This window comes from Peromyscus eremicus, chromosome 4 (genome assembly GCF_949786415.1).
Source record: "Peromyscus eremicus chromosome 4, PerEre_H2_v1, whole genome shotgun sequence".
Classification (NCBI taxonomy): Eukaryota; Metazoa; Chordata; class Mammalia; order Rodentia; family Cricetidae; genus Peromyscus; species Peromyscus eremicus.
The window spans coordinates 129,108,026-129,130,585 of NC_081419.1; the positions used below are offsets into that span (position 1 = coordinate 129,108,026).

At 49.0% G+C, this 22,560-nt stretch overlaps 1 protein-coding gene across 2 annotated transcripts in view; it reads right to left on the bottom strand.

Moving 5' to 3' along the window:
• Positions 1-8,407: 8,407 nt before the first annotated feature.
• Positions 8,408-22,560, bottom strand: part of LOC131909856 (ubiquinol-cytochrome-c reductase complex assembly factor 1) — a 90,989-nt gene continuing 76,836 nt past the window's right edge. For both annotated transcript variants that reach the window (XM_059261734.1, XM_059261735.1), the window contains 3 exons: positions 19,561-19,638; positions 11,498-11,611; positions 8,408-8,673 (listed from right to left, as the gene is read on the bottom strand). In XM_059261734.1, coding sequence (XP_059117717.1) covers positions 8,539-8,673; positions 11,498-11,611; positions 19,561-19,638 — 327 coding nt within the window. In that variant the 3' untranslated portion in view covers positions 8,408-8,538. The remainder of the gene's footprint in view (positions 8,674-11,497; positions 11,612-19,560; positions 19,639-22,560) is intronic.

Below are 22,560 nucleotides of genomic sequence, written 5' to 3' on the forward strand. Positions count from 1 at the left end.
TGCCCACCTCTTTCTTTTTCCCTCGGGCCAGTCTCCCCAACACGGATTTAGTGTCTACTTTCAGCTGCTACTGGGTGGGGGGTTCCCAAAGATGAGTAAGAGCTTGTGCCTGCCCTGGAAAAGCTCACAGTTGGGTAAGGAAGATAGACTCATAAATAATTATAAACCATGGATTAAACCAAGGTATAAACTAGGGGCTTGGGGCTTAGCATCCATGATCCATTCTGGAGCTCTAGAGAATGCAAGCTCTCTGGGGCATCTCTCCTTATTTTCCCCTCCACACTCTGGAAAGAGGCTTTTGATCTGGACAAATTCTGGGTCCTAGGCTCACCAACAATGACTCAGGGCAGTCCCCGGAAAGCCTCTGCTGGGTGGTTAGTACAAGGGCAGGTGTGACTAGGAAGAATCATGGCTATGGGTCTGAGGTCTGATGTACCCCTCTCTAAGCCCAAATGCTGTGGATGGTGTAGGCAAGGCATGATGGGCCAGTGGGTCTGGAGAGGCTGGCGGTGGGCAGGGACAGGGAGGAAGGAGCAACGAGTGCTACTCCCAGGGGAAGAGCTAAAAACATTTGCAGCTGTACCATTTCTTCCCAGTACATCCATGAACTTCCTTCCCGATTACTTCATCCAAACGGTGGACAAACTGTAGGTTCCCTGGCCATCACTAACAGCCAGCCTCCTTCTTCTCCCGGGCTTCTCTCTGCAGGAATCCCTTGTCTCCCTTCTGTCCTTGCAATCTTTGGTCTCAAGAAAGGGTTCAAGCCAGATGTGGTGGTGCACATAATTAATCTCAGCACTCGGGAGGCCGAAGCAGGCAGATCTCTGAGTTTGAGGCCAGCCTGGTCCACATAGCACATCCCAAGCCATCCTGGGCTACACAGTGAAACCTTACTGAAAAAAGGGGGGAATGGAGACGGTCTAAAGAAATGGCTGCTCTTTCAGAAGATTCAGATTTGTTGTAGCACCTTCATGGTGGCTCACAACCATCTGTAACTCCAGTTCCGGGAGCTCCAACACCCTCTTCTGGCTTCTTCAGGCATTAGGCACACATGTGGTACACAGATATACACACAGGCAAAAGACTCCTACCCATGATTCTCTTATTCACACCTGTCCTGAGGGCCCTCACTGAGCCACTGCTGGTGAGCCTAGCACCCAGAATCTGCCCAGAACTCACACACACATAAAAACAACTTTTTTTAAAGGGTTCTTTCCACCTCTACAGGGCCAGGTCTTGTTCTTGAAGCCAGACTTCACTTTTTGAGAGGAATGAATGACAACAAGAGTCCCAAACACTCAAGGAAAATCCTTACTATTCAACTAAGTAGGATTTCTTCTCAGCTCACATCTCCAGAGACTCCAACGATGTTCCCATGCACTGCCGTCATCTGCAATCTGCGGTCTCTCAACGGTCAGTCACGTTCCTCGAGTATTCTGAAAGCCCTGAACCTCCCCAGGAGACTCTCTGGCTCCTATGCTGCCCCAGGCCACATGGGAAGCCCTTCTCGAAGCTCTCCCCACCCCTCAGCTTCCCCTTCAGACCCTGCCTCCTGTGCCCATTCTTGCTGTTCCTACCACCTCTTCTGAGGGTTGCCACCTCCCTGCCCTGGTCCCCACCCTACCTACCTGTGGGAACTTTCATGATTACATGTCCTCTCCATTCCCAAGACAGACTCAGCATCCTCATCCTCTTTTTTTGCTTGTGTTGGTTTTTTGAGACAGGGTTTCGCTGTGTAGCCCTGGCTGTCCTAGAACTCACTCTTAGACCAGGCTGGCCTTGAACTCAAAGATCCACCTGCCTCTGCCTCCCAAGTGCTGGGATTAAAGGCGTGTGTCACCACATCTGGCAGTCCCACTCATTTTAAGGTCTAGTCCTGCCTTCTTCAGAGCAAAATTTCTACTGCCTGAGTCTATTTCCCACCATCCTGGATCCCCAGACAGATACCCCAAAGTGCACAAAGAGCAATTAGGTAGGGTGCAGAAGGCATGTCACCGTCCAGTCTACTACTGGGTCACCTTGCACAGTGAGTGCTTTCTTTTCAGTGGACAATTTCCCTACTGCATGATGAGGTGGCCATTCCTGCCACACCTCACTCAGAATGCTGTAATTATCATGTGGATACAACTCATCCAAGAGGATGCTTTCCCAGCTTGTCCACTGCCAGACAACAGCAGAGTGGCTTCCTAATGGCTATGACTTTTCTACTTCTTTGGTACATTGAGTAGTTCCAGCATCAGGTACCGGTGAGTATTCTCTGAAATGTCCCTTTGCATTCTCTCTGCCATTCCCAGGACCAGAGCCTAGATGGGTAGATTCCCTTCTTGGCAGGCTAAGGCACCCTGGTCCTGTCCTGCCACTCTGCTCCTGTCAAGCTGCAATCCTTAAATCAGGTAGCTCACTGCTGCCTGTCAAATGATGCATTTTTCAGACTCTCCCCCAGGCATCCCTCCTTCTCTGCAACCCTTCTTTCCCTTAGCAGCCGAGGCCACGGGTCCGCTTGAGTCTCAGGAATTTCCTGTCCAACGCCTTCACCCGGGCAGTCCTTCACTTCCTGTTGCCCATCTTTTCTGTTCTCACTGCCCTCACCCCATCCCCGTGTATTTTCCAGTTGTGTATACGCACATACAAGCTTAGGAGGCTCAAATGCTTTAACTCTTTAAATAGGGTGTGTGTGTGTGTGTGTGTGTGTGTGTGTGTGTGTGTGTGTGTGTGTGTACAAGTGTTCTCATAGGCCAGAAGATGGCATCAAGTTCCCTGGAGCTGGACTTAGCTGCCCAATGTAGATGCAACGAGCTGAACTTGGGTCCTCTGAAAGAGCAGGACGGACTCTTAGCTGATGCGGCATCCCCCTAGCCCATTCCGTGTGTCTGCATGTGATTTTTGTTTGAGACAGTGTTTCTCTATATAGCTCTGGCTGACCTGGAATTGTCTATGTAGGCCAGGCTAGCCCAACTCCAAAGATGCATCCACCTTTCTGCCTTTTGAGTGCGGGGACCTAAAGATGTGCACCTCCACGCCTGGTTCTTCTAACCACAGCACACACGCTGCTTCATCTACAACTCTCTCTAGAACTAAAGCAGATGGCTGGAGTGTCAGTCCCGTGAGTCTGTCGGCGGGCCTTGTCAAGCTTCCATTTGCCTCAGCTCTAGCATGAACTGACACCTCTCAGGGCTGTCGATGAGATTTAAATGAAGTTATAGGTGAAGAGAAGTTTCAGATGTGTCTGTCACAGAGCAGAAATTAAATACCAGTTGTTTTAAATTTTTATTTTAATTTCATTGCTGTTTCTCATTTAAAAACCTCCAGGGAAAACGCTGTCTTCTGACGCACTAACAGACGCTTTCCTGTGACACAGAGGCGACACAATCTTGAGGCAGTCTCTTTCCCACCTTTGGCTGTGGGGAAGCTCCCGGCTAAGTTTTATACCCAACCGCAGATCTCTGCAGACCTGAGGGAGGCAGTGTGGTCTAGGGAGAGGGCTGGGTCCTGCAGCCCCGTGGTATGAGCCATCTTGAGTAACTCTCTGGGCCTCCTGAGCCATAAGCCCCTTCGCTATGGTCAGTAAAAATGCTGAGGATGAGCCGGGCGGTGGTGGCGCACGCCTTTAATCCCAGCACTCGGGAGGCAGAGCCAGGCGGATCTCTGTGAGTTCGAGGCCAGCCTGGGCTACCAAGTGAGTTCCAGGAAAGGCGCAAAACTACACAGAGAAACCCTGCCTCGAAAAACCGGAAAAAAAAAAAAAATGCTGAGGATGATGCCTATCACACAGGGCTGGCGAGAATGCACTTACTATAAGTAAAAACAAACAAACAAACAAAACCACGTGAGTGTTGGTGGCAAGCGGTCCAGGCCTTTTTTTTTTTTTTTTTTTCCTTTTCTTTTCTTTTTTGGTGGGAATGGCATGGTCTTGTGATGTGACTAAGGCTGGCTGGCCCCCAGCTTGTTATCCTCCTGCCTCAACCTCCCAAATACTCCAACAGTAGGATTTCTTTTTAAAACATGATTTCATACACGCATGGAGTGTATTTTGGTCGTTTTCACCCATTACTCCCTCTCACCCCTACCTACATGTGCCGAACCTTCTTCTTTCTAACAAATGCCCCCCTCTCTCTTCACGACTTTCGTTTTGAGACTCAGTGAGTTTAATTAGGGTTGCTTGCATGAGCCTGGGTGTGGGGTTATTTACTGGTGCAGGGGCAACTTCCCAGTAGCTACCCATTGAAGAAATATTTTTCTTCCCCCAAATCATAGCTTCTCAGGAAGGGTTTGGACCTGACAAGCTCCTCCTCCATCCATGATGGGATGCTTCCGGGCCCCGTCTTGTTCAGTTAGCCGTGGATGCTGAGTCCAGAGTGCAATGGCTAGGCCATGTCTTGAAGACAGCATTTCACAGTGCTCCTCCCCATCCTCCAGTTCTTCTGCCCCCTCTTCCACGATATTCCCTGAGCCTTGACACAGACGTTCCATTGAATTTTTAAATGTTATGTGCATGAGTGTTTTGCCTACATGTATATCTGTATACTACATACGTGCCTGGTGTCTGTAAAGGCCAGGGAGGCATTGGATCCCCTGGAACTGGATTACTGATGGTTGTGAGCTGCCAAGTGAGTGCTGGGAATCAAACCCAGGACTTCTGGAAGAGCCTCCAGTGCTCTTAACCACTGAGGCATCTCTCTAGCCCTTAGATGTTCCATTTAAGACTAAGCACTCAACAGTTACTTACTCTACATTTTGACCAGTTAAGAGCCTCTGCATCAACCACTGCTCACTGTAAACAGTGGCCTCTCTGACCAAGGCTGAGGGCAGTACTAATCAATGGGTATAAACTAAGTATTCAGAGGGCGTTTGACAGCATGTCCATTTAGCAAAACAGCTCACAGTCTCACCCTAAGGCCTATGACCCCCTCAGCCATGGGCTTTTGACCAGGTTTATGGAACCAGATATGGATTCACTCTTACGGAGTAGGTCTCAAATCCAATCAGAAAGCAGTTGATTACCCTTGTAACACGCCACAACTGCACAAGTGAGCACATCTTGCCTAGCACTGTAGCTCATAGGGTTCACATTTGGGTAAGAACACTGACTTCTCTCCCACAAGTCTGCTGGCATCTTCCATACCGTGAAAGCTAGCCAGCAGGGAGGACACTTCCAGCTCAGCTCTAACTTTATTTGTCTATGTCCTGCAACTGCATGTGGTGTCTTTGGCAATAGGGCCTTCCATCTAGTGCTAATGGACAACCAAGAGCAATAGCAATAGCCCGTATTGTCTTGGGGGCTTCTGTGTAAGATTTCTTTCTTTCTTTCTATCTATCTATCTATCTATCTATCTATCTATCTATCTTTCTTTCTGTCTGTCCGTCCATCCATCCATCCAAAATTTTAGGTCTGTACGAGGGTATCAGATCTCCTAGAGTTACAGACAGTTGTGAGCTACCATGTGGGCACTGGGACTTGAACCCAGGTCCTCTGGAAGAGAAGACAGTGATCTTAACAACTGGGCTAAATCTCCAGCCCATGAAAGTTGTGAATTTTTATTTTATTTTGGGTAGGATTTCTAGTATAATTATTTTCCCTCTTTCCTTTTTATACTTGCATTTTATATTTCAAACTTTGCTTTGCTTCATGGTTTCCTTTTATTTATTTATTCTTACTTTGTGTGTGTGTGTGTGTGTGTGTGTGTGTGTGTGTGTGTGTGTGTGTGTCTCGGGGGTCACCTATGCCATGGAGAGTAGAAGTCAGAAGACTACTTTTAGGACTCAGTTCTCCCCTACCATGTGGGATCTAAGCAATCTAAGTCAGGTCATTGGGGTCCGTTGCAAGTCACCTTTACTCACTGAACTGTCTTGATGGCCTTTTATTGAGATAGGGTTTCACACTGTAGCTCAGGCTAGCCTCAAGGCAATCATGCCTCAGCCATGCTCAGCTTTTTTTTAATAACTGTGTCTCTTAACTTGTTCTACCCCTTTCTGGAAGTAGAAGTATATCAAAAGGTGACAAAATAATTCCCAAAGAGCAGTCTTCCAGGGATAGGAAACAATGCCTTCCACTTATTTTATCTAACTTTTTTTTTTTTTTAATTAGAAAAGTGTTTAGATGGAGCTTTTGGGTTTGGAGCTCTTTGATATTTTACCATTATTGCTAAAATAAGATGGACTGAGGTTGGCCCAGTACAGGCTTGCACAGTGAGTGACTTAGCTCATTCACTCTTACTTTTTGCCAGGTGCACACAGATGTTGCCAGACAGTGCACAGTAAGTGACCTCCCAACATGGCGGCCACCGTGTGGCTGCAGTCAACACTGCAATACCGAAGGGGGTGTGAACAAAACGTCACCTCTGTTTTTAGAGGGGTGCTAAGTGCACAGAGGACATGGTAAGGTGCATCCTGGAAAACCTGCGGGGGGCTGGGGGAGAGAGAAGGGGAGGTGACACTCAGGAAGGTTAAGATCTCTTTAGTCAGCACCAGGAGGAATGAGGTCCAGGTAAAGAAAACACAGCGGTCCCTTCAGAGCAATCCAAGTGACTCGGGGAAGACTCCAAGTGTGCTCAGGGAAGAAAAGACAGAGACCTGGTAAATCAGCCTGGGATGGAGGTGGGAGTCAACAGAAGAGCTGTGGCCTATAAAGTACCTGAGTTTTATCTTGAAGATGAGAGGGTGTGGTGTGGCATCTGGTGCATACAGTCATGGTTAAGGACCCCGGGAATCACAACACAACTCCATGTTAAGAGTTGCTGGATCCTAACACTGAATTCTATGGATACAATCTCTGTAAGCAAAGGCCATTTCTGCTGCTGGATTTCGCTAGGGTTTGCATGAACACAGAACCTAAGAAAGGTGGGCAAAGGTACCAGGATGGGCCCTAATGACCTTTAAAATTGCTGGCAAAGTCGAGGTTCCTAAAGCAAGCCCAGTAGCTAACTGGTGCTGTGGGCTGGGACCTGCGGCAGGGGAGCTGCCCTGGGCAGCAAATGGGTTAACGCTCAAATAACTTTTATATATGAATTAATGTGCAGAGTTAGGAGCCAAAATCTGTTCCATTAATTTTTCCATCCATTCCAGGAGCAGTTAGGTACACACAGTAAAGTTTATTTTGGTGCATGGCATACTTCACTCCATTAAAAATAAATTAATCAGCAAATTCCTGCCTGGCTCGCCTCTGGTTTATGTAAATAGTGCCCAGATGTAATGAGTTACAAGGTGTTATTATCTCACACTCACAGAGGACGCTTCACTCCAGAGCCCCGCTTGCAACAAAAGCATCTTAAATAAACCAAGAGAAGGCGGCTTGATTTGTAATGTTTTCACAGAAGTGGCGTATACCTCACAGTATAGAGTTTCTTTATATGACTCATTTTATAGCAAATTCAATGAAGGAAGCTGGATGGGGGAGGAAGGGGCAGGATGGTTCCCACCCCCTTTCCTCAATTTCAGAAAACCTTCCAAGAGATGACCCAAACTCTCAGAGAAAACAGGCCCCTTAAGTGCCTCAGACCAGGTGCCCCTTACAGCACATGCTTTAGAAGCTGGAGAGGGGGTAGAAACTAGGCTTCGGCTGGGGCTTGGGATGGTACCAACAGGCCAGGAAGAATGTCTCGTTGCCTCGCTGTCTCATGTAAAGACCGTGAGAGGAAAGACAGGGTATTCCTTCCCAGTTCACTGTGGATGACAAAGGGACTTTTGTTCTCAAAACCTCTTTCTAAATGACTTAGGATGTGACAAGCCCCTTGGCCCTCAGAGACCTCCTGGGTCCCAGAGAACGTGCCTGGCAGACGGTGCCTTGTCTCCTCTCTGTGAACTGGAGACAGAGCAGCAGAGAGCGGCTGCAGTTAGTTCTTAAGCTTGGGGCATCCACTGCCTCACCTACGTTTCTTTTTGTTTTCTTGTTTTGTTTTTCATTTTTTGGAGACAGGGTTTCTGTATGTAGCCCTGGCTGTCCTGGAACTCATTCTGTAGACCAGGCTGGCCTCAAACTCACAGAGATCCGCCTGCCTCTGCCCCCTGAGTGCCGGGATTAAAAGCGTGCACCACTGTCTGGCTTTATGTTTCTAAAAGACCCCGGAACAAAGAACCATGGCAGAAATAAGTCTCTTTTTTTTAATGGCTACTTCAACCCCATGGCTCACAGCTGGGGGACAGTATATAGTTACCCGTCTTAACTTAGCATTAGAAACTGCTCCTAGGCATGGGGGACCTGGGTGAGCGGGCCCCCTTTCTAACCTATCCATCCCTTCCTCAGCCTTCTAGAAAAGCTCTCAGTCACATGTGCTGCTGGAAGGACTTGGGAAGTGTGCTTTGGGCTTCTCTTGAGGGAGGGAACATGTCAGAGGCGTGAGAGGACCCCCCAGTAGGACCCCCACTGGATCAGACTCCTGGGCTCAGAAGAAGAAACTCAACACAAATGAGCTGAGGATTCAATAGGTGCTGTTCAAAAGTCAGTTTAGGCCACCTTCTTCAGGGTCCTGGGACACACAGGCACTTCTTCCGTGGAGGTTCCTCCGAGCCAGCCAGCTAGGACGGTCCAGAGGAGTCAGTCTCTTAAAGGCCCTCATCATTGTAAGTAGGAGTGTGGGCCTTCAAGATGCTCTGTGGATTCTTTTCCACCAGAGGGCGCCATCTCACTTCCCCTGTCAGAAGCAGATCCTCCCCGTTCATGGAGTCCAGGTATTGCATCTAGAAAGAGAGCAGGGGACCCGAGGACACAGGCATATGTGAGGGTGACAAAGACAGCTTCCCCGTGGAGAGGAAAGAGAAGGGAAGGGGAACGGGTGGTGGTGGTGGTTGTAATCTGACTGTCCAGCTCCAGGATTACTGCATTAGGGGATCTGGAGAAACAATTACTGAGGCCAGTGTTTCTCAACCTGTGGGTCGTGACCCTTGGGGGGGGTGAACAACCCTTTCACAGGGGTCACATGTCGGATATCTTGCATATCAAATGTTTACATTACAATTTACAACAGTAGCAAAATTACAGTTATGAAGTAGCAACAAAACAATTTTATGGTTGGGGGTCACCACAGCATGAAAAACTGTACTAAAGGGCGGCAGCTTCAGGAAGGATGAGAACCACACTGGCAATGTTTTAGTGAATTCCCTGTCATATCTCCCCACTCCACACACTCCCTATGAGGGAGTTTTAATCTCTGCTACACCCTCATTACAAAGTTCTTGCAGACCAAGAAGTCAGACCAGACAATCTCCAGAAGTCGCCCTGTCTGCTCTCTGCCCTGCTCTGGTGGCATTGTACAAGGGGGTCACCTTGGGAACTTCTGTCCCCTTGTCCAGAGCAGCTGGAAACGTGTATCTTCCAGGGCACAGAGGAGAGTAAACAGCACAGTGCATGCAGAATACGGCCCCCAACTATCCTTCTAACATCTTTGACTCTACCCTTTAGTGGAGTCCGGGGGCCCCACTCTGCCCCACCCCACAGGGCAGGCTCCCTTATGGGGTGGGGAGACCGAGGCCTCATCTTAGGGTTAGGGTTGTCTCCTCTTCCAAGAGCTCACCGCTCCTGTTTCATTTTCAAACTGCCTCTCGGACTTAGCCCCAGCCTCTGACCAGCTTTCCCGGGAACGCAGTTCACTGAAGCGCAGTCCATGCCTCTTCCTAGCTCCTCCACAGCTCTTCCCTGAACACCACCATTGCCTACCTCCTGGTTGTTAACTGAAGATTGGTTACCAAATGGTAACCAAGTTACCGTGTAGTACCAGAGACTGCTCAAGGCCCAGCTTCCTGGGTCAGAACATGCCTTTCCCGGCTTCCCCAGCACCAGCCCGAACCTGGATCACACAACAGACTGGCTGCCTGTAAGTGTGTCTGGCTCCCTGAGGGCAGGACTGAGTCCTTGAACTCTGCTCTTAGCCCAGGCCTGACACAGCAGGTGCTCTAAGGCACGACAGAACTGGGTCCCCAACCAAAGCTCCTTGCTTTTTGGTCACTGCCCACTTCTAATGGGGCCAGAGGAGACTTCCCACAGGAGCATTACTTACGGCAAACTCTTCTTTTTGGGCCCCTGGACAGAGGTCCTAACTATGCCTTGTCATAGCCTCTGGCACAAGCCCACCAGGACAGATGGAAAAACTTGGGTGGGTCTCTAAAAAAAGTGTTTACTTCGCCAATTTCAACTCCTGTCTAAGGGTGAGGCTCTCTAGCCCAGTGCCTTCTCCCTGGCTCATGTTGTCAAATGGCAGTGTTGCCTTCTGGGGTTCCCTCCACTCTGGCTGCCAACAGCCTCGGCATGTCGCTCTCCATCAGGCAACTAGCTGGTCCGATTAGCCCTGTCTGCTCCAGAGCTGGGATCTGGCCGGCCCTTTCCTGCTTGTGGGAGACCAGCAGGGCCATGGAGGTGGACTCAAGCATTACTATGGCATGATGTCCCTTCAGCCCCAGAGGCCACGTCCGTGAAGCAAAGGTGTGACTCACAGACAGCTCAGGCTGGTGAGCTGGCCACAGCAGCTGTGGCTTCTAGTGGTTAAATGATTCACCCAGCTCAGGTTCTGAGGCCAGTTGTGCAGGGTGAACCACTGGGAGACCCCAGAAAAGCCTCTGCGTCCCGCCTCAGGATGAGTGAATGAATGGTCATGCAGAAGGCATGAGTTTCCTATCCATGGAGGATCTAGGGCGGGCCCTCAGGAGTGAATACTGCCCTGTGCTCAAGGAGTCCCCCCAAGGAGCTCCTCCTGGAATTTTTTTTCCAGGAGCCCTGAAAAGCCCTCTGGTAAGGACCTGACGTGGGGACCCTCCCTGCCTGATCGCGAAGAGCAGCCAGTGGGGGAACTAGGTGTGTCTGCCAGGTACTGCCTGAAGTCCGCCTGCTGGAAGGCAAGGAGTCCACATGTGCACAAAACGGGCACAGTGGGTGCCACATCTTCCAGGACTGAGGGCGTAGTACTTAACACAGCACCTGGCACCAGCAGGTCATGAAACAGCAAATGAATACCATGGCTTTCTGAAGCAGAAGGCTCCTTTCCTCTCCGTCCCCACCCCTGGGATCCTCATTCTTTGTTGTTGTTGTTTTGTTTGTTTGTTTGTTTTTTGAGACAGGGTCTCTCTATGTAGCCCTGGCTGGCCTTGAACTAACAGAAACCTGTCTGCCTCTGCCTCTGCTTCCCAAGTGCTGGGACTAAAGGCGTGCGCCACTATGCCTGGCCTAAGATGCTCAATCTTAAGCTAGGCCTGGTGGCTCACAGATGAAGGCAGAAGGATCAGGAATCCAAGGCCAGTCTGGTCTACATGTGACCTTGTCTGAAAGGAAGAAAGAGAAAGGAAGGGAGGAAGGGAGGAAGGAAGGAAGGAAGGAAGGAAGGAAGGAAGGAAGGAAGGAAGGAAGGAAGAACGATGATGCTGGGTCCTCATCAGTGCTTACTGCTGATGTGGTTGGGTCAGAATCCCTTAAACAAGCTCCTGGTCAGTCGGTCTCTCCTGACCTACCAAGATGCTAGCACCATGTACTCAGGACCAAACTGCCACCAGGTGTGAGCAGGGAGAGTACACTAACCTGTTTCCTCACATACTCCACCAGCAACTCAAGCTGCCGAGGGTCTTCACATTTCTGGTTGAAGAAGGTTCTCCAGAGGGCGGCAGCCAGTCCACGATCATCTGAAAGGATCCCCTAGAACACAGAACAGGACATGTCTTGCAGAGCCATGACACTAAAGCTGGGATATTTGAACAAAGGAGACCAAAGAATGGATTCAGGAGTGAGAGGGTAACGGGGGAGCTTGAGAACATCTGGAATGCCTGTTTTGTTTTTTGTTTTTTGGAGAGGGGTGTTGATGAGACAGGGTTTTACTGTGTAGCTCTGGCTGGCCTGAAACTTGTTCTGTAGATCAGGCTGGTCTGAAACTCTGGAGACCAGGCTAGAACTCACAAAGCTGCCTCTGCCTCCTGAGTGCTTCTTCTTTGTTTAAAAGTATATTTTTTGGGGGGGAGGGGGGGCGGGTTCGAGACAGGGTTTCTCTGTGTAGCTTTGGCGCCTTTCCTGGATCTTGCTCTGTAGCCCAGGCTGGCCTCGAACTCACAGAGATCCACCTGCCTCTGCCTCCCAAGTGCTGGGACTAAAGGTGTGCGCCACCACCACCCGCCTTTATTTTGTGTATATGAGGGTTTGGCCTGCATGTATACCATGTGAGTGCCTGCTACCTGTGGAGGTCAGAAGAGGGTGTCAGATCTCCTGGAACCGGAGTTACAGATGATTGTGAGCCATCGTGTGGGTGCTAGGGATTAAACCCAGGTCCTCTGGAAGAGCAGCCAGTGCTCTTAACCACCAAGCCACCTCTCCAGTCCCTCAACCCTTCTTTTTATACAGAAGGACATGGGACTGGCTAAGGTAATGAGGAGCTGGCTCTGACATCTGCTGGACCCTTCCAGGTGTGGTCCATTCACCTCCACCCACTGTGCCTGGCCTAGGCAATGAATGTCTGCAAGGCCCAGCAAGGGTAGTGCAGCAGCCACACTCCTGCTGCTGTTCACAAGGTGCAGGCTGGCAGCACTGCAAGTCTGGTTTGCCTGGGCATGGGCAAGGGTGGGGACTGCTCACGCTTGCTCCAAGGTCACACATCTGCAAAGTAGCTGGCTCTTTGGGAAAGGGAAGCAGATACTACACCTTCACTGTCACCCGTCTGACCATGGCTGGCCCAGACACTGAGGCCAGGAACAGGCTGTTCAGTAGGCATGCTATGGGCCACACGGGGCTGCACAGGGCAATGCTCAGAGCCTGTCTGTGTGCCTGATATTGCCTCTCCTGGCACGGGGAACTCTGTTTGGAAGCCCAGATATTATAGAGGCCAATTACAGCCATTTTCTAGCTCAGACCTCTAGGGCAGGGAGGATGAAGGAAATTGAAGGGAAAGGCCCTGAGAAGTGCTTCTGCCTTTGTGCCAAAGTAGGACATGGAACTGAAGTGTTGCCTTGGACTCAGAAGGCTGGACTCAGTCTGAGTTCAGTCTGCCACAGTCAGGTTCAATGGTTATGGCTAAACCCGAGTTGTAGGGCTTCCTGGAGGCTCAAAGGGATGAAAATATCTGCTCTGAAATGGGTGGGGTGGTGCATGCCTATCATCCCAGGACCTGAGCAGAGGTGAAAGAAAATACTTGCTCTACCTACAGCATCCTCGAGTTACAAGGATGAGGTAATGTGGCCTGGGGGTGTGGCTCAGTGGTAGAGTACTTGCTTAGTGTCTTCAAAGCCCTGGATTCAATTCCTAGCACCACCACACAAAAAAAGTAAAGGCTTTTAAAAATAATTACGTGTATTGATTTTGCATGCATGTGGGTATGGGTGTGCACATGCCACAAAGTGCATGTGAAGATCACAGGAAAACCTGCAAGGTCTGGTTCTCTCCGTTCGCCATGTGAGTCCCTGGGATCCAGCCTGGCCCATAGGGCTTGGTGGTAACTGTCTTAACTGAGTGAGTTCTCTCCAGCACAGCTTTTTGATTTTTTCAACAGAGTCTCATGTACCCAAGGCTGCCTCCAAACTGTATGTAGCCAAGGGAGACCGTGAACTCCTGACTTCCCAAGTACTAGCATGTGCCACTGTGTCAGGCTACAAAGCCATTTTAAAAAGTGAAATGTGTTGAGTACAATAAACAAAAGCATGCTTTAGCTGGAAGCTAGTACACTCGAGACAGCAGTGGGATCTGAGAGCCGGTCCACCCAAGTTCAATGCCAGCTCTGTCACTTTAGGGTAGTGTGGCCTTTGAAAAGCCCTGAGCTCCTCTGGAGCCTCAGTTTCTCATTTGTTAGCTGAGCCTGACTAATTCCTATCCCACAGAGTTGTAAGAATTGAGAGACAATGTCCATGAAAAGCTCTCTACCTAGTAAGAATTACAAAAACGTAGGGATACTTAGTCCGCATTATACAGTGGTCTAGCCTCCTGGGCTTGGGGCACATAAGGCTGACTCCAGGTCAGCCAACAAAAAGGTTCAACCTACATGCAGGGAGTTAACAGATAGGTGGAAAAGCATTCTACCTGCTTGAGATGCCTTCTGCTAAATACCCCCCCATAGTTCCACAGCTGAAGACTCCCGGTGTGATGGCTGAGCCGGGGAAATCCGCTTCTTCTAGCAGATAGCAACGACAGCCAAGGACAAGCTCAGGCACATCCTCCTCCCGCAAGCTATGTGCTAACACAACAGCCCGCCTGTGTGTGAAGTGCCCTGGGCACAGGCGGGACGCTGTTGGCAGAGACCCACTTACGTGATATGGGAAGGAGTGGGTGGGAGGGTCACAGGGGCTTGGAGCATGAGCAGAGCCCAGAAAAAGAGAAGCAGGGAGTCAGAGCTTGCTGCAATCAGGGACCCCTGGAGCTGGGGGAGATGGCTGGCTGGGACTGGGCAAATCCATACACAGGGGCCTGAGCATTTCGAAGGCAAAGGGGGACTCGGGAGCTGTTAGCCCTGCTAAGAACCGGTTCCAGATTAGCAGGTCTCTTTGCCAGCCAGTATCTAATGACTACCTGCACCACGCAGCACAGGTATTATTACCCCCACTTGAATGATAAGTACCGAGGCTCCCTCAGAGGTTATCAAGGTAATTGGCGTTGAGAGAGGAACCTGCCTCCAGTGTTGAGGTCGGGGGATGGTGCCACCACACAGCTCTGGCATACAGTAGCAGTGTGCTGAAAACAGCAGACTCCAACACCAAACGCAGCTGCAGCCTTCTTCCCATCAGACGGTTAGTAACAAATGGGAGACTGACTATTCAAGTGTGCAAATTTGAACGTCAAGAAGCACTAGGGTGCAGGGCCAATTTCCCACAATCTAGTGGGGTGCCCACTGTTTACCTCGTGGCACAGAAGGCATTCTTTAGGAAATTAGGGTGTCTAGGTCTAGAGTAACAGAGAGGAACTTGTGGTACTATCCTGGAGTGGCAACTACCACTTCGTGCTTAGCACAATGCTAAGAACACAGAATCATACCGACTGCGCTCAGCTCTCACGGTCTTGCAATCCAGAAGGGACAAGGTAGCACAGAGCAAAATTGTGGGCAGTGAACAAATGCTAAGTTCCCTGGTGAGACCACAATCCACGGCTGCCTTTGCCTCCTTATTCCTCAGTCTTCACTTCCGAACGAGTCCTGGAGGGCCCCTCCCGTCCACACTGTATCTTCCACTGTGGATCTCTATCAGCACCCTCCACTGTGGATCTCTGTCAGCACCCTCTATAGTAACTAAGCATTTCTCTGCTTACTTAGGAGTTACTCATGGGCCACCTGTCTCAGTAACGTCAATGGGAAAGAGCCTGAACCATGTTTCTTTGATTCACCAACATATTCCTCATCTACCACACGTGATAAGCATGCTAAAAACCACTGTTAAAAGGATAGTTAGATAGTGAAATGCAGACTAAAAACACAAGAGATCTAGAGAGGTTAGGAAAGAAGTGTGCAAAAAAGTGGCCTTTAAGAACAGGGAGGATTCAAGTCAGGCAGTGGTGGTGCTCACCTTTAATCCCAGCACTCGGGAGGCAGAGGCAGGCGGAGCTCTGAGTTCCAGGCCAGCCTAGTTTGCAGAGTGAGTTTCAGAACAGCCAGGGCTACACAGGGAAGCCCTGTCTCAAAAAACAAAAACAAACAAACAAACAAACAACCTTCTGGCAGGATCAGCTGGCCTTTGATCCCCAGCCCTCTAAGTGGAGGCAAGAGGATCTCGGTGAGTTCAAAGCCAGGCTGGACTGTATAGCCAGCTCCAAGACAGCCAGGGCTTCATTAGATAGACAGACAGACAGACAGACAGACAGACAAATAGATGAGGCTGCAGAGACGGCTCAGTGGTTAAGAGCACTTGCTGCACTTGAACTGGGTTTGGTCCCCAGCACCTATCTGGTGGTAACTCTAGTTCCAAGGAATCTGATGCCCTCTTCTGGCCTCCACTGTTATCAGGCATGCACATGGTGAACACATTACATTCGGGCAGATACATACATACATACATACATACATACATACATACATACATACATACATACGTAAGTCAATCTTTAAAGAAACGGGAGCACTGCAGGACTTTCTAACCAAGAGAGAAAATGCATGAAACACAGAGTGTCCTTCAAGGTAACAAGCTGACTCCTTCTCAGCTACTGACTTCAACACTCAACGGCCAGTAGTGTGTTACTCAGTCTCAACATCATCTGCAGGGCAGCGAGGCCAAAGACCTCCCTCGGAGGGCAGGCAATGAGAGAGAAAGATGGAGCGGACACGCAACAGCACAACAGTTCACACAGTGATACTGTGAAGCACCTGGACTGAACAGAGCGGAGAGACAGGAAGCATGAGGCACGTGGGAAGGGCTCACAGCACAACGGCACCGTCCACAGAACTTTCCTCACCGTCTACCACAGTGGCCTCTGGCACATGGTTATTGAGCAGCACCGGGACCAACAGGATGAGGACGTGAAGAGTTTGTTTTATTTAATGAAATCAAAATACGGCATGCAGCTAGTCTGGGGCAGGTCTAGAACCTTGTGATTACAGAGTGTTCTGAAGAATGGTGCTCCCACATGGCTTGCAGCTTCTCTGAAGTGAACTTCCGTGGGTTCCAACCCACAGCTGCTGAGTCTAACAAGCATTTTACCCCGTTTTGTACATGATTCACTTGTACTTCAGAATTTAAGACAAGCTGTTCTGGACTCACACATCTAAACCATCTGGAAACTTTTTGTTGCTATTGTTTATTTTTTATTTAATTGTGTTTCATGTGCATTGGTGTTTTGTCTGTGAGAGGGTGTTGCATCCCCTGGAACTGTAGTTGTGAGCTGCCATGTGGGTGCTAGGAATTGAACCCAGGTACTCTGGAAGAGCAGTCAATGCTCTTAACTGCTGAGCCGTCTCTCCAGCCCCTTGGGAACTTTTACAGCTATGGCTGTCCACCCACACCAGTTAAGCCAGAACCTTTGGGAGATGGGTTCCTGCCACTGAAATTTCTAGACACTATCCCAGGCAGTTGGCATATTTTCCAAGCTTCCCTGTTCATGTCGCCTGGGTGCTTGCTGAATCACCAGCTGGCTCCTGCTGGATCAAAGCCTTCAAAGGGCCTCAGGGATGAGATCTAAAGTGTCTCCCGGGTGCAGAACATGAGGGGCTCCAGTAGATGGTCCTAAACCCATGCACGTACAGACAGCAACAAGCGAACTCAGGGGGGCAAGAGACAAGAAAACACAGGGCAGATGAAGTCTGAAGGGAAAAGTGGTGATGGGGGAATTGTAGGAGAGAGAAACGGAGGTGGATTTTTTTAAATTTAATTTTATTTTTTCTATTATCAGCTTGATACAGTACAAATTCTTATCCTAATAGTGAAATGTTTCACTAAAGCTTGCCCAGTGATTGAGTAAACCCAAAACTTATTATAAGCCACAGTCATCCTAGGGTCCCCCTGCTATGCAGCCTCCCTGGTTCTGTGGGTTGTAGTCTGATTGTTCTTTGCTTTATATCTAGTATCCACTTATGAGTGAGTACATAGGGAGGTGGATTTAATCAAAACACATGATATGCATGCATGAGATTTTCAAACAATGAAAAAGGAGAATTTTAGAAAAGCATCCAATGGGCTAGAAACTAGCTCAGTGGGCAGAGTGCTTGCCTAAGATGCATAAATCCCTGGGTTCAACCCCTAACATGAATACACTGATGGTAGAACATGCCAGCGGAGATTACAGGCTACAGGCATGTGCTACCATGCCCTGTTTCATTCAGTTCAGAGAATCAAACCCAGGGCCTTGTGAATTCTGGGTAAGTGATCTACCAACTGAGCTGTACCCCAGCCCTACTCTGTACATTTCTCCCCCTCCTCACTGCATGCCAAGCATCAGAAACAACTGGGCATTGTCACTTCCCAGAAGAAATCCACACCCAGCCAGGTGACAGACGGTCAGCGCTGGAAAGTGCTGTAAGCACCCAGGGCAGGTGGAATGAGCTAAGCCCGGGGAAGGTTAGGGACCCTCTCCCAGGAGGTGGTGCTTGCACAGTCGGGAGTTAACCACAAAATGAGTTTAAAAGCACATCATTTATCAAGAAAAAAATGAGGTATGATGAATGCTGTGAGTATGTATACAGGTGTTCATTACACCATCTTTTTAACTTTTCTACACACTTGAAATTTCCATAATAAAGTTGGAGGGCTGGGGAATGACACAGATACAACATGGATGAACCTGGAGACATGCTTCTAGGTGAAATAAGCCAGTAACTGTAAGATTCTCCTCACACGAGTTCCCAGTCAATTCACAGAGACAGAAAGAAAAAAGTGCTTGCCAGGGACTGGGAGGAGGAGGAAATGGAGACCTGGCATTCAATTGGCGGATTTTCAGTTTGAGACTGTGACTGCTCAACATGCATAGCTCTGTGCATAAAGCACTCTGCAGAAAAGCATGTAGGTGCAACTCCTTTGCATAGAGGCGAGGAGCTGCTGTCTACGCACAGGTGACACCAGGAGGGAGATCCAGTGGACTATGGTGACTTCTCTGGGGCTGGAGAAAAACGAGGCCTTTGTTGTATTTCAAGCAGGTTCGTACAGTTTTGTGAACTTTAAAAACAGTAATATGCAGCTAGGTGTAGTGTGGTGCATGCCATTAATCCAGCACTTGGGGGCTTGAGAGATGGTTCAACATTTGTTGCTCTTGTAGAGGAACTGGATTCAATCCCCAGCTTCCACATGATGGCTCACAACTATCCTAACTCCAGTTCCAGAGGATTCACTGAAATCTGAATGACCTCCAGGCACCAGACACTCATGGGTCATACATACATGTAGGCAAAAAGTTCATACACATAAATGAATATGTACTGCTTCAAAATGAAAAATAAAACAGTATACATTTTGTCCCACAGATCATGTCATTTATGTATGAGTGTCTTCCATTCTCTGGGAAGAGCCGGGACTGTGGCAGTGTCTGATTCACCTCTGTACCCCCATCCAGCACTCAGTGAGCACTCAATGCTAATTTGTTAAATGTTTGACCACATTATATAAATGCTCTCTTTCCCCAGCACTAGATGAAGGTGAAGAAATAAATACTAAGCAAAAATGGCAAGTAGAGAATATGGTCTTCAAAGCTTCCTTCACATAGTCTCCTCAAAGGCTGGAGATGGCTCAGCGGCTACAAGCACCTGCTGCTCTTACAGAGGTCCTAAGTGTGGTTCTGAGCACACAAGTCAATGAATCACAACTGCCTGGAACTTCAGCTCCAGGGGATCCAGCACCCCCTTCTGGATTCTGCAGGTACACACGTGCACACACTCACACATACACATGCACACACATATATGTAGGGGGAGCCTTGGCTGGGACTGGGTGTGGTTGTTAACCACTTTGGTTCCCAGTACTCACGTTGTGTGGTTCACAATTTAAAAGCCTTGAACTCCAGCTCTAGGGGACGGATGCCCTTTCCTGGCCTCCACAGGCACTAACATGCACCTTTACACACATGTGGTAGACACTCACACAGACACATACACATAAATAAAAAGAAATTCTTTAAAAAGCAAGGAGGAGGAGCGGAAGGGAGGAAGGTGGACCTTTGTTGGGGGAGGCCACCGTGAACTAAGGCTTGGCAAATGATCTTACCTCATCATATCCCAAGATTGCCGCATAGAAATTGTTTGTCATGAGGGCCATGTTCTTCTTTAGGATATAGGAATTAACCTACAAAAACAAAAGTATCAAAGTAAGGAAGAGCATGGTGTCTCTTAGCTGTCATAGGCTGTTAAAACAAAGAGAAAGGAACTCGGTTTAAACTGCCAGTGCATTTCCAAGCCCCTGGCTGTCAGGATTTCCACAATGAAACTGCCGCTTCCTTCAGATTTTGATTTAAAACTACATTCATTTTAATGACTGGACCCTCCACCGCATGTTGGTTTTGTGTTAGTGCTGATCAACACAAAGCATCAGAAACAGTGATTACAGCAGCACACAGCCTAGCGTAGGAAAACAGGCATTGAAAAACTACTCACAGGTGTGGCAGCCCACTCCTGGAATCCCTAGCACAGGGTATGTGTGCATGCGTGCGTGTGTGCGTGTATGTGTGTATCAGAAGTTCAAGGCCATAACAAGGTTATGCAGCCTGGGCTATATGACACCATGTTTCACAAACAACAAAAGGACCACTGAGATGGCTGGGCAGGCAAAGGTGCTTGCTGCCAAGCCTGACAACTGGAGTTCGATCCCCAGGACCCACATGACGAAAGGAGAAAAGCGACACCGCCAAGTTGTTCTCTGACCTCCACATGCCCACACACAAATAAGTAAACAGAATTTAAATTATCATTATTATCTTACTGTGTGTGTGTGTAAAATACCTGAATGAAGTTACCTAAGCCAGGAAGGACTTATTTTGGCTCATGGTTCTGAGAGGACACAGTCCACTGAGCAATGAAGATGTGGCTGCAGGCTAATGGTGGGGGAGTGAGGTTACTAGTTCACATCTTGGTGGATCAGAAAGCAGAAAGCTTGGGCCAGAGGTGAGGCCCTACTACTCCTCAAAGCCTGTCCCCTGAAATACACTTCCCTCCAGGTAGCCGCCACCTCCTAAAGGCTCCACAACCTTCCTAGCAGGTCCATCACTTAGAAACTAAGTGTCCAGACACATGAGCCTTCAGGGGGACAGTTTGCATTCAAATCATAACATATAATAAATCAAAGACTGAGCGACCTTTATCCTGGGGTTCACAACCGTCTCTGGAGGTCAGAAAAAGCAGAAGGATTTGGGTTTAGACTCAGAAAACCCAGATTCAAGTCCTAACTCTGGTATATATTTTGGATGTGGTCTTGAGCAAGCCAAGCTCTCTGAGGCTGTTTTGTCTTGCCCTGCACACAAGAGCTGTTTTCAAGAGCACAGAAGTCCGTTTGCATTCATTCATTAAGTTAACAACATACCCTGGAAGTCTTGGTAAATGGCAGCGAACTCTGCAAACACGAGCGACTGTGAGTAAGACCTGGTCTATTTACACAAAACGAAAACTAAAAGCAGCTCCAGTGCTTTACCATCGTGGACAATGCTCAACAGTGAAGAGAGAATTGTGGAGTTCGGGCTGGAAAATCTGAGATCGGTGGTGTCTGGGAGTGTAAGCCATGACCTTTCCGACCCACCTTCAAGCCAGGCCACGCTAGCCACTGCTCCTTTGTGCTCTCCGAGTTCTGGGTGTATTTCTCCCCCTAGGTACACAGTACGGTTGGAGCTGCTTGTATACCTGTCTTTCTCACCGAGTGAGACTCATCAGTCTGTGAGCTACTCAAGCTGGGTCACAGGAAGCAGCACTGAATCATTTTGGCACTCAAACACCTGGCCCAGGACAGGGGCTAAGACAGGCATGCTGATAATGAATCCTTGCAAGGTCACCACCCAGGGCTGAGGACTTTCCTAGTGTGCGAGGCCCTGGGTTCAGCACCCCAAACAAACAAACACAAGCAAGGGCTACTCTTAGCAGGCTCTATCCAATGCCACACATTATTTTGTTTTTGCTGAAAAAGCACCTTCTGTGTTTCTGTAATCCCAGACCTAGACACTACTATATTTCTCTCTACCGCTTCATCTAATGTGCCGTGGTGAAAGAGACACAACAGGCCAGAGTTAAGAGTTCCTCTGTCACTGGAGGACGAGGGGTCAACCAGCCCTCTCAGTACACTTGGGTTCCTCCTTACTTGTGTACTAGTTGTTCTCCTAAATGTGCAAGATGACCAGAGCCAAAAAAGCGCCAGGGGCATCCAACACAAGGCCAGGCACCACTCCTAGGAAAACATTTACCAAAGCTGCTCGGTTGGCGGAGTTAGCGTACATACTGCATCATGCCAACTAGCGTTGAAGCTGGAAGGTCCTTCAGGGATCACCTGGCCCGGTGACCCCAAGGGAATGAATGGTGAAACGAGGCTCAGACATGGAAAGGGACAGATGCAAGGTCACACACCGAGTTACCATCAGCACGGGATTAGAGTGGAGCCCCTATAGTAGTCTGCAAAGCTTGGTTCTTGCTTTCCAGAGAGGCCCAAACAGGGACAAAGACATCTTCTCTTGGAGAAGATGACTGGCTGCTGATTGCCAGGGGAGAGCAGAGTCAGGAATGGAGCTCAGTGTTAGCCAGGGTCTACTCCAGTGCCCTCCTGTGAGCTCCCCATCACTCCTGCAGAGAGAAGGCAAGCTGCCACGGCTAGGAATGGCTTTCTGATATCACCACCCAGGCTAGATTAGATCATAGGAGGTCCCTTTCTGGAAGACAGTGCAAGCTTGATCACTGCAACACGGGATCTGCAGGCAGATGAAGGAAGTGACAGCAACTTCCTGAGCTACTAGACTCACCCCACTGGGCCCCTGATGCTGGAGCTGAACCCCTCTGTTGAACTCCACTCCCTCACTTAAGCATCTGTCTGCTGGGGTGCAGGGTCTGCATCTCCCCAATGCTAAATCATCCTATATGGAGCATGTTGCTTATGAATACGCAGATCCCCCAGCAGAAGATGGTGCTGGGCTGTTTGCTCATTAAGATCTTATCCTGTCCATAATGCTTTGCTTTTTATAAAAACCCATATATACTGAGCCACCACATGGGAAAGGCTCCCTTTATATCAGTTACT